The sequence below is a fragment of the Phacochoerus africanus genome, chromosome 10 (genome assembly GCF_016906955.1).
Source record: "Phacochoerus africanus isolate WHEZ1 chromosome 10, ROS_Pafr_v1, whole genome shotgun sequence".
NCBI classification, from domain to species: Eukaryota; Metazoa; Chordata; class Mammalia; order Artiodactyla; family Suidae; genus Phacochoerus; species Phacochoerus africanus.
The window spans coordinates 111,770,397-111,783,124 of record NC_062553.1 but is presented as its reverse complement, the minus strand read 5'-3'; the positions used below and the strand labels follow the sequence as shown (position 1 = coordinate 111,783,124).

The 12,728-nt window shown below is 37.7% G+C and overlaps 2 protein-coding genes across 4 annotated transcripts in view; one reads left to right on the top strand and one right to left on the bottom strand.

Annotated features, from left to right (window-relative positions):
• ELOVL6 (ELOVL fatty acid elongase 6) overlaps positions 1-12,728 on the bottom strand; it is a 449,693-nt gene that overhangs the window by 405,520 nt on the left and 31,445 nt on the right. The gene's annotated exons all lie outside the window — the stretch shown is intronic.
• The window catches only part of ENPEP (glutamyl aminopeptidase), a 94,518-nt gene that overhangs the window by 65,539 nt on the left and 16,251 nt on the right, over positions 1-12,728 (top strand). Inside the window, exons 12-14 of the mRNA XM_047751674.1 lie at positions 5,311-5,447; positions 5,575-5,630; positions 12,032-12,182. Coding sequence (XP_047607630.1) covers positions 5,311-5,447; positions 5,575-5,630; positions 12,032-12,182 — 344 coding nt within the window. The remainder of the gene's footprint in view (positions 1-5,310; positions 5,448-5,574; positions 5,631-12,031; positions 12,183-12,728) is intronic.

The window sequence follows — 12,728 nt, the reverse complement described above, 5'->3', positions numbered from 1 at the left end:
GTATCAGCTACTATTTTGGCTATTGTCAGTGCATCTACATTTTGTAGTAAATTACTTTTACTTTTAACCTGCTACTTTATAGCACTTAGAAGACTTCTAGATTATCATATGGTATCAGATAATCAATCTTGCTAAAACTTTTTTTTTTTTTTTTTGGTCTTTTTAGGGCTGCACCCGAGGCATATGGACGTTCCAGGCTAGGGGTTGAATCTGAGCTGCAGCTGCCGGCCTACGCCACAGCCACAGCAACACCAGATCCTTAACCCACTGAGCGAGGCCAGGGATTGAACTCACACCCTCATGCATACTAGTCGGGTTCGTTACCACTGAGCTGCCATGAGAACTCCTAAAACATAATATTTTAAAACAGGGTTTCCTAAGCATATAGGGTCTAAAAGAAGGTTTAGGGCATGGGAGATGAAATAGACTTTGTGATGACTGTTTTCATAACTCTTTCAGATTTGAGGCTGCATTCTGGATGGTTAAACAAATTCTGTCATATAAAATAAGATATTACTAATTTTTTTATTTTTGGCTGCCCCACAGCACATGGAGCGCCCAGGCTAGGGATCAGATCCTAGCTACTGCCTCAACCTAAGCCACAGCTGCAGCAATGCTGGGTCCTTAACCCACTGTGCTGGGCCGGGGATCAAACCTGAGTCCCAGCACATCAAAGACTCTGCTGATCCTGTTGCACCACAGCAGGAGCTCCTAAAATTTGATGGTAGTTATACTTAAATAGTCATATCAAAATAACAATGGGTATATATTTTTTAATTTAATAGGAGAGACTTTCTTCATTCTCCAAGCTGAACCTCATAGAATGCTTTAATTTTGACTGAATCATTATGGACTTAGTTTTGCAGATTCAGAAGCTCAGTTTGATTAATTCATCCCTGGTCAGTCAAGTCTTCGAAGACTTATTCACATAAACCATACATATAAGAATGCTAATTTGTTAATTTACATAAAAATACTGGCCAGGGTGAACAGAATATTTACTTCAGCTAATTAGATATCACTTCCAGGAAGAACGTTTACTTAATAAGGGTAAAGAAAGAGTTAAGGTAGATCAATTATTTTAGAGATGTCATCAAGCTGTGATGGCTTTGCATACTGCATTAACCAGGGGAGTCTTATTATTGCATTTAGAGGCTATCAGCATCGGCCTGATGCAACCACTTCTTGTAGCTCCACCTCTTCCCCTCTCCCAACTTGATCCTGGACTCTTCTGCTGGATCTTTTGCATATAATCAGAAGACACAGAAAGAAATTGAGGGACTAGGCCGAGAAATGCATCTCTTATTTATGTCCACATTTTATGTCCAGTTGTCAATCGTATGTTGCCACCTAACTCTAAGGGAGCCTAATAGAGTCTAGCTGTGTTACCAGGAGGAAATGTGATAAATAGCCAATAGGTCTCTCCACACACATTGTTCCCTATAAGAGCAGCTCTGCTAAGTGATCTGGAACACATGTACCAGCTCAGGTGAGCACCTGCCTCCCCAGGCACACTGGGGACATACTGACAGAGCTGCACTATCCGCTCTCCTTGGCAAATATTTCTTCTCAGTCACCAAAACCATTGCCAATGATAACCCTTCATCGTGACAATAGTGTTGCATTTTTTCCAGATTATATTACATATTAATCCTGTAGCTTTCTTTTCAGGGAGATTCTCTAGGTCACTTGCTGGGATTTAGATGAGACTCTATAATTATTACTAACACAGTCATTAATACTTCCTTGAATAAGTAATTTGTTGACAACATTGCCACAAATTGATAATCAATCTGTTTTACAATGGATCATATTAGTCTTAGTTTCAGATATTGAACTTTTCTTCCTTGACCCCAAATTCTGATATTGCACCCTACTTGAAATTTTTAGGTCTCCAAATATAAACTGTGTGTCATTAGTTAAAAAAACAACAAAAAACAAAAACAAAAACTACTCTTGTATCTTTCAGTTGTTTTACTATTAAGTGATACACAAATTTAAGAAGATAGATATAAACTATCATTTTACACAGAAAAATAAGTTGCTTTAAAGGATCAATGCAGCACACTATTTACATGACAAAGGAAAAAACGTTTCCTTCTCTAGCAATTTTAGGCTATTACAAGCTGTCTACTTGACTGAAGTTTGTTACAATTATTTATATAAAATAGTATGTTAAAGAACTGTATGTGTGCTTTGTTACTGAAACTGAGTCAAAATTAGCCTCTGGATGAAATTTCAAAAAATTATCAGACAAATAATAGAAGGAAAAAATTTTCTAGAAAGAGCCTTATCCAGGAAGAATTCATTCACCACTTTTATGCGTAAAACTAGTAAGCAACAGCCCAAAATAATTAATAAATTGAATGAGAGAGTACTATGTGGCCATTAAATCTGTATCTTCATATATATAATATATATATATAATGAAATTGTGAATTATTTACAATATAATTTCAAATGAAAGGGATTGCTAATCATAAAAATAGTAAGGTTCCATTATGTGTAGTGTGGGTTCATATATGCATATATATGGAAGAAATGCACACAAACACACACGAGATAAAAATGTAATGTCAAACTGGTGATGGGTTATTTTTATATTCTTCATTATACTTTTTGTAATTTCCAAATACATTATTTGAAATGAAAAAAAAGGAACACATAATATTGCTATAATCAGAAAAAACTTAATAGTAAATGGAGAAACAGAAGGAAATATACACCCTTACTTCTGTGCACCATCTGGAATAGGCATCAGTATTTTAGTCCTACTTGCTTCATTATGTAACTAAACAACCCAACAGTATTTTGTTGTTGACAACTGTTCTGAGAGTAGCATGAACTTGGAAAGTCCGGTAACTACTGACTTCCTGGATCTCAGCTTCCTCATCTATAAAGTGAGAAAAATCACAGTAACTTTAGACAGGCTTAACTAGGCATATATAAAGCACACTAAAATACTGCAGTATTTAGAAGGATTGCCAGGAACTTCTCGATGTTATTTATATTTGCTTTCCTATTTATAGAACTGGCTGCATATCCCCTTTCATAATAATGGGGACAGCTACCATCTGTTGGACACATAACTATGTGACCAACACTTTACCTATGTTATCTTATTTAATCTTCACGACAGCCCTGTGAGAGATTTTTATCGTTATTTCCCTCATGGTGAAGTGGAACACAGCGAGGTCAAGCGATTTGGCCAAGATCACACAGCTAGTAAGTCATAGAGCAAGGATTTTACCCTAGATCTGTCAGACTCGAAAGTCTATGCTCTTTCTCCTATAACATATGGCTCTGTGCTTAGTGAGAGGCTCTCCTCCTGATACAAACATTCAAAGTATATGGCTGCCAAAAGATTAGCTTCCTTTCAACAACTTGTCCATGGGAGAATGACAAGGAAAGATAAATGCTGCAGGAGTGAGGTGAAGGTTTACAATTTGTCAAGACTCTACTCTGAACATTCCTAAAGAAACTTATTGTCTTGTTGAAGAGTTTACTCATATAGGATGAAAAACTACTGCGTCCTGGATATCTTTCAAACCTTGTGAACACTTCCAAAATTTAAATCACCTTTCCTCCCAGACTGACTCATCTTCCTCTGCTCTGTAATGGCAATACCATTATTCATCCAATCATGAAAGCTAATTTTCCCCTCCTCTAACAGTCCACATCAAGCAGAAAAAGGATGGTGTTGATTTTACTGGTGATGTGTCTCTTGAATATATAACCTATTTTCATCATCTCCACATAAGCTCTCATTCTTTCTTACCCTAGACTATTATAGTAGACTCTAGAATCTCCTTCAACTGTATCCCCATACCACCTTCAAAATTATCTTTCTAGAAAGGGGCTTGAGCATATTATTTCCCTGCTTAAAACTCTTCTCTATTTTTACCATCTCTCAGAAGATGAATTTCTTATCATAGCATGGTCCTTCACACTGAAGCCCCACTTTTATTTCCAGCCTCATCTCCTATTTTATAATACCACATCCCACACTGTCACTCCGTTAAGCTATTTGAAATTATTTAAATACATTAAGTATTCTCACATTATTATTTAAATTACATATTGTCCATGCAAACGAAAGAATTATGAGTTAAAAAGTAAAGAAGTATGGGAGTGCTGTTAATAAACCCTGGTCATATCAGACCCCAGCTATCAGTTTAAGTGAGTAGTTTTAAAACATATACCTTTTGGGAGTTCCCCTCGTGGCTCAGTGGTTAACGAATTCGACTAGGAACCATGAGGTTGCAGGTTCAAACCCTGGCCTCACTCAGTGGGTTGAGGATCCGGTGTTGCTGTGAGCTGTGGGGTAGGTCACAGATGCGGCTCAGATCCTGAGTTGCTGTAGCTGTGGCGAAGGCCAGCGGCTACAGCTCTGATGAGACCCCTAGCCTGAGAACCTCCATATGCCATGGGTGCAGCCCTAGAAAAGACAAAAAGACCAATATATATATATGTATATATATGTGTATATATATATGTGTGTGTGTGTATATATATATATATATATATATATCTTTGTTCCTTCAACACCAAGCTTCCAAAATCTATATACTAGAACCCCATGTAAATACTGGATGCTACTTTAGAAAGAAAGTTGATTTGGTAAATCCACTGATGAAAAGGCATTGATGTAATCAAGTGAAATAAGGAAGTAGGAGACTTTCAAAGATAAATAAAATCGGGAGAACAAGTATGAAACGGACTATAAGATCAAGAATGTTGTATTTGGATTTTAGTTCATTTGCAAGCCTTCTTGACATTTTAAAAGCATTACTCTCAAATCACTGTTCTGCTTAGCAATCACCATTTTCATCGATTTGAATGTTGATTTTAATAAACAAAGTCTTCATTAAATTTTGCATTTTTACCCTCTCCCCAGGCTGCCCTAGGGAATATTCTTTGTGTAATTAATCCATTATGACTAATAATATATGGATTAACCCCAGAAGGCATGGGCTTCTGTCTTTAAGCATTGTTCCTTTATTTATTAAAGGATTGACAAGCACAGAATTATTTCACCCATATGACAAGCTTCTGCCAGGAAGAAGTCTAAGTCACAAATTAGAGGACACTTATTTACATTACTTATTTCTTTTTCAGCTCACGCACTACTGTGATATGTTAAAGTTAGGCAACTAAGTAAGAATTAGGCTTTGGGGCTTTGGATCCAAATCAAACTTGACTCCTTGAGCTAACAGTTCTTTTCTTTTCTTTTTACCCTCTGGGTTTAATTTCTCTGTGTTTACAGTATGAGCAAACATGTTTCTCATTAGTGTTTATTTATGACCACAGGAATCACTTTGAACTCTTCTAATCCTAGTGGAAACGCTTTTCTCAAAATAAACCCAGATCATATTGGGTTTTATCGTGTAAATTACGAAGTATCAACTTGGGAATGGATAGCTACCAATCTTTCCCTCAACCACAAGGTAAGAGTAGCAGTGGTTGTGAATTGTTTTATTTTTGTTCTAAGAACAGCATCTTAATGATATTAATTTTTCAACACCTTTCGCTTTAAGATTCATGTTTCTTACCTCTTTTTCTTCCTCCTTCCAGGACTTTTCAACTGCTGATCGTGCAAGTCTTATTGATGATGCTTTTGCCTTGGCAAGGTGGGTTTTGGAATGAGATTAGATTATTTAAAACAGTGTGGATTTGTCATAAATCTTTTTTTAATGAATTACAACAAAGTTTAAATATTAATTTAGAGTTTAAAATATCAAAAGCCACTATTTAAGACATTATTCTTTTCTTTAGCTTTCTATTTTAAAACTAATATGAGCCTCATAGCTAATACTGATATCAACCTCTTAATATACACAAAACTCACCTATCCTGTCAACTTTAAGTAGGGTTTGTCTAATCAGAGTCCTTGAGCTAATGAGGAGTGACACTTGCAAATGCTCAAAAGAGTATCTTCACAATTTGATTTAATAAAAAGACAAATAATATATTTCATTAACTCACTTCTCTGAGTCCAAGTCAATTGTAAGATTTTATGGGTAGAGTTGTCAAATCTTGGTCAGGTCACTGGGGTAAGAAGAATGAGACATGGCACTCTAGGATTAAGATACGGTTTAGGAAATGTGAGTTTTTTTTCCTCATAGCCTGAAGGTAACTTAGACGTAGAAAAAAAAATAATAACCTACACCTTGAAAAAAATAATTAACACAGACTAGGGTAATGTAAGAGTAGTAATCACAGAACCTTTGAGTTTTATTTCAGGTAATCTAACACTAGTAATTCAACAGGTATTTGTTGAATTTCTGATACTTTGGTAGGAGATAGGGACAGAGCCAACATGCTTTGCTGGCTTTGTAGTAGCCCCATTTTAGACACAGATGATATATTACTTTCTCAGGAGGTCTCATGGCCCCTTTGTCTGGGTTCGGTGTTCCTTTTAAGGGCTCCTGTGTTTCCCATAATATTATATTGTCATCGCTTATTAATTATTCATCTCATCCATCAGACTCTAAGTTTTGTGAGAGTAGGCACCCAGATCGTGTTCCTATTGATTTTATCCCCAACTCCTAACTGTGCCTAGCCCCTAGTAGTTGCTCATTAAATATAATCTAAATACATGGGTGGAAGGGTAGTAAAACAGCACTAAAGGCATGGGAGCCCTATTTTACAGAGACTCCCTAGATGGTATAAAAGAAGTCAGAAAACCTTTGTGACATTTTCAAGGAGGGGAATTTAAAGGGTTAAAAAACAGACTCTCAAACCAGATTAAAATCCTGGTTCTGCATAACCTCAAGAAAGTGTCTTAACCTCTCTGTGCTTCAATTTCCGTATTAATAAAATGGAGATGACCTTATAAGACTCTTGTGAGGAATAAATGCAAGAATGCACATCAAGTATCCAAAACATTGCCTGGCCCTTCAGGAAATGTTCAATAGATTGTATTACTTGATCAAAAGGCATCCACACTGATTAGTAGCAGCAAAGAAGCATTTACAAAAGCTCTTCCGAATTTACAATCTAGATTCCCTTTGTAGGTAACAATCTTATTCTCTTTAGTGAATCACCAAGTTTAATCCCCTGGATATGTAACAGATTAATTATTTTCATTATATTACAGGATGTCAATCACTCATCTAATAAATATTTATTGAGCACCTACTCTGTACCTGGCACTATGTAGACTGAGGAAATTAAGTGGTAAAAGATGATCAACATTTTTAAATACACTAAGACTATTTAATGTTTTTTAGGAAAACTCTCCTTTGCGTGCATCATGACCTTTTCCACAGCTTAGAATATTGGCTGTTAGAAATTACACAGAAGTGTAACATCTTTATAATTTAATTTCCATCGCAACACAATCCAGACAGTTCTTTTGCTTTAAGAAGTGAAAGCCTCTTGAATAGCTTTCTCTGAGAAACTGTGTACAAAGCAGATAACTCACACCACTTACGACTTTCTCACATTTGTTTAGCCCCTTGGTCATAGTCCCATAAAATTTTGAAGAGCTTCAGAAGGGAAGAAAGTAAAACAAATTTGAAAACCAAAAAAAAAAAAAAAGAAAAAAAATGTAGAATCACACAGCAACCAATCCTGAAAATACCTGAGCTATCACCTGAAATAGTGCCTGAGCTATTGAATTATCACTCAGTTTCTTTCTACAAAACATGAGGGGAAAAGGGCTTGGAGAGAAACAGACCCAACCTGTGTTGGTTAGAGTCACATCCAGATCACTCTGAAACTTGAGAGAAAAGCAGAAGTGTATAGTTAGATAGATAAGTGTCTGTGGTAGGATTAGAATTTACACAGCTCTACTCTGCTATTCAAAAAGAAATGTTACCTATCATATTTCATCAGCAAGACTAAAAGGGCAGATCTAAAAATAAATATATTCTTGATTCCACTGCCCCCAAATTTGAGGAGCTAGTACTCTTACTGCCCTGGATGGAATATCCACCTGGGCACATTCGTTGAAGATAAGGCGTAGAAACACACCCAGTCATTCTGAGTCCCCCAAACAGGCTCAGTTCAATTATATGCCCTGCTGGTAAAACCCTCAACGTTTTCAATTTCGTTTAAAGTTTCTTCCAGTCCCCAGCCCAGGCTAGTTTCAGGCCAGGCACCTGCAATGGGAACAAGGTGCTTGGTTTCCTCTCCATTTTGCTGCATGGAACTTCTACGTCTCACCATGCTGCCTGGGACTCCCCCAGAGAGCTAAGGCAACGAGGCAGGACAACAGATGAATGGAAGAGCTCGACATGCCTTTTGGTGCTCTCTGAACCTTGTAGATGTTTAACACTGATTCTTTTCCTTGTGTGCTGCTTCCATGGACTCTGCACCATCCACACTCATTCCCTGGCCAAGGGTCTTTCTCCTATAGTTCCCTTGAGGTGAGGAAGTGAAAATGTCTGAACTGCATCTGGTCCATAGGAAGTAGTCACATATCCTTTCTCCTGACCATGTCAGGAAGGATGGCTCACCTCACACAGTCCTACCTCTTCCCTTGGAGGTCAGAGCAGTAGCCAACCACAGTCTCCCATCCTTTAGGTTTCTTGGGACTTCAGACACCAGGCCACTGTGACCCCAAGCTCCAAAATACTCAGATAAAACTCTTCAAGTAGTCCCATTAAAGCCCCCTTTCTAGGCTTGATGTTTGGGAAAAATCATCCTACACCTCCCCCAGCCCCCTGAGGGAGGAAAGCATTCACAGAACACTGAGAGAGTCCTCCAAAAGCTCTCTTCCAAAATGTTTCTCTCTCCCCCTTAGCCTCTCCATCTCTTCCACAGGCTTGTAGTGGGTTATCACCCAAGGGTCACAAAACCTTGTTCCTGCCCATGTGAGTCCTGACTGGATGGGCCTGCATCTTACTCTGGAGGATGTGCCAAGGTCCCGGTTTGGGGACCTTGTCAAAACTGAGACAGAAAAATCCCTTTTTTTGTCCATTCGGGGTTACAGTAGATTTATTTTCCCTTTTATTTTTTTGTTTTGTTTTGTTTTGTTTTGACTTTTTAGGGCCGCACCCACGGCATATGGAGGTTCCCAGGTTAGGGGCTGAATCGGAGCTGTAGCCACTGGCCTACTCCAGAGCCACAGCAACACGGGATCCAAGCTGTGTCTGTGACCTACACCGCAGCTCACAGCAACACCGGATCCTTAACCCACTGAGCAATCCCAGGAATCGAACCCACAACCTCATGGTTCCTAGTCAGATTCATTTCCACTGAGCCACCAGGGGAACTCCTACTTTCCGTTTTAAATAATTTATATTGTGCTCTGCAGCCCTTTGTGTGCCAAAGCCAGGAGAGGAGTGAGGAACAGCGTAAGGGAAAGCAGAGAGAACTGGCTAGCAAGCCCACGGGTGGGAGCAGGAGTCCCTGAGTGAGGGAAGAATGGCAGAGAGGATGGCTTCAAAGGCCACCTGCGCTAATGATCCAAACAGACTTGCAGTCAGGCTTCAAGGTGCAGGGGCCCCAGTGATATCCAAGGTGACGGTCAGGTTAGCAAATAAAAACCAGTAAGTGAACATTAGCCACACCAAGATGAAAGACCTCTAGGTATACCAGACTTAGCATTTTATAGGTATTTACACAGCTGACCAGAGCACAACACAGAACTGGATAAACAACTTTTCCTAACCCCTTGAGGGCTGCCTTTTAAAAGAAGGGAGAATCAGGGAATGGGGAAAGACTCCAAAAGGAAACTAGGAGTCCTAGTTGATCGCAAGGATACTATTCCAAGTCAGAAATCCAAATTTAATTAGTACGTTAACGTCAAGAGACCAGACACATGAGTTTTCAAAACTCTCCGCACCATCTGAAGGCTTTGCTGAAGAACGAGAGACCATGGGGTCAGTTCCATCCATCTAACCACACCTCTCAACAGTTTCTAATGTCCCATTCAAAAGCCACGTTTGATAGGGCACTATGCTTCACTCAAACTTCTCTGAGAAGGACTATTGCAGTCTTTCCAGGTCACACCCAAGGAAGCAAAAACAGATCTTTTGTTACAAGATTCCCCAACCTAAGATAGGAGAGCAAGAATTCCATCATAGGACCTCTTCTTTTCTTCGTCTTAGAGTTTTATGGGACCTTTCTTTAAGTTATAGCCTCTATCCTCTCTACACTATAAATTATAGGACAGCTCTAGGACTGAAGTCCCTCAGGCTGGACTCTTACTGTAAATGAAAGACTCTTGAATAAGAAAAATTCTCAACCAAGTCTGGCTTTCAGAGCTGCCATGTGTCCGTGGATTTACAAATAGTTTGAGACTCAAAGCAGAGTAAAAACGCTATCTTAGGTTGACATTCCTCAAAGCAGAGTCTGAAGCGGAGGTCCCCGTACATATGATTTATTGAGAAAGTACTCTCCTGAGACAGGGAATGCGAGTAGTAGGATGGGGAAAAGGCTGAGCAACAATATGCTCTCAGCTGGAGTCTGCTTTGTCAGATTCCATTAAAAAGCCATGAATTGTACTACAGAGTGGATCCAACTCAAGGGAAGCGGGCTGCCTTATTGCATTCCTGAATCAGACACTTAATGGCCAGGGTTGAGGGTTCCACAACCTTTTAAGCAATATGGATATATTCAGTCAAGAACTATTCTCTGACAAAAGCGAAGTACTACTAGGGGACCTGAGGAGGGAGATATATGTGTCTTTATTCTAAAAAACAAACAAAAAAAGAAACAAAAACAAACAAAAAAACTAATTCTTCATGTGTGGTCCCAGGAGTATTAGCATTGCCTAGGAACTTGAGAGAGATGCAAACTCTTAAACCTTACTCCAGATCTGCTGAATCAGAAATTCTAGGGATGGGGCCCAAGGGTATGTGATTAACAAACTTTCTAGGTGTTGCTGATGCATGTTCAAACTTGAGAATCATGATTCTAAATGATACTGCTCTTCCTCGGAAGTATCAAATATCACTGAGTAGTTGGTAGGAGTTGCAAAGTAACATGATTTGTGGGAAATGACAATTGCATCAACTTAATTCTCAAAATATTATTTCTATAATAACCAGCAAAAAATTAACTCTCTGTATTACTAATTCAATAATTTAAAGTTTATTGCTTAAACTTTCAAAATGTAGTGTGGAAAGACAGGATTCCCATCTACTATTCTTTTCACAACCTAGGGTAGGCGTTCCCGTCATGGCTCAGTGGTTAACGAATCCGACTAGGAACCATGAGGTTGCACGTTCAATGCCTGGCCTTGCTCAGTGGGTTAACGATCCGGCGTTGCCGTGAGCTGTGGTGTAGGTTGCAGATGAAGCTTGGATCTGACGTTGTTGTGGCTGTGGTGTAGGCCGGCAGCTACAGCTCTGATTAGACCCCTAGCCTGGGAACCTCCATGTGCCACGGGTGCAGCCCTAAAATAGACAGACACAGACAAAAACAAAAAAACAAACCTAGGCTAAAATTTGAGGCATTACAGATTTCTGAGAACAGTATTTCAAAAAGGTTCTAGAATATTTTATAAGAAGGAAGAAACTGGATTCTTTAAATTTTTAAATAGCAATAGTAACTTCACATTTTTTTGAGGAACAGAATCTATTTTTATTTATCAATATTGTTGGGAAATGTAGGAAAAAGGAGATGTTTTCATGGGAAATATAAGTTTATGGGAATGATTTAAGCATGCATGAGTACTCATATTACTATTCATAACAAATGTAAAAATAATTCAATAAGATACATTTATAATGGTGCATTTGCATATTATAATCAGCTTGTAAACCTAAAATTTAAGTTTCTATTTGTCATTATTAACCATATAGCTAAATGGCTTTTATCTAAAATTTTACCAAAGCAATTTTTCAAATGCATACCTTAATATTCTGTCTTCTTCTTTATACTGAACATACGAAAGCACTAATACATCATTATGAACAAATCTCTTTGATTGGGCCTCAACAGTAATGCATTCTCTTAATTATTTAATGGAAGGATTTTCATTAACATTGAAGTCTATGATCTCCATATTAGTACTTGCAATCAAAGGAAACTAGTCTATGGTTTTTAATTAACTGTGGGCTTTTTTTTTCTTTCTTAGAGCTCAACTTCTAAATTATAAGGAGGCTCTGAACTTGACCAAGTATCTCAAAATGGAAGACGAATATTTACCATGGCAGAGAGTCATTTCAGCCGTAACCTATATCATTAGCATGTTTGAAGATGATAAAGAGCTATACCCTATGATTGAAGTAATGTTAATGCTATATCTTATGAAAGTAGATGTTTAGCCATCAACAGAATAGGTAGATTTCTGAGAGAAGGGACCCATGGGAGACACAAAAGCATAGCTTGCCTGCCAAGTGAAATCAAAGGAAATTACAATTAGTTGACTAATCAAACCAAAGAGATGCTACTTTTTTTCAGTGTGAAATGTATCATTATTTTTGGTTCAGTATACCACTTACAGGTGTATTTTAGCGTTAGAAAGAATATAACAATTAATATTTTATTTATTTTATTTTATTATTTTTATTATTTCTTATTTAATTTATTATTTATTTATTTCAAAATAAACATTTGAAACCATGGATACAAACTAGATCTTATGTTTAATGGATTTATCTATGTTAAAGTGAATTTATTCTTATCAAAATATGACATCATTTTTCCTTATTCTTAGTGCTGTTATTTTCACAATGAGATTTTATTATGAGATAGTAATTCTAAATACTTTTATTGGCTTTGTGATTTCTTTGTGGCACTTTGGCACTTATAATTTTAAACAAATTCTGGAT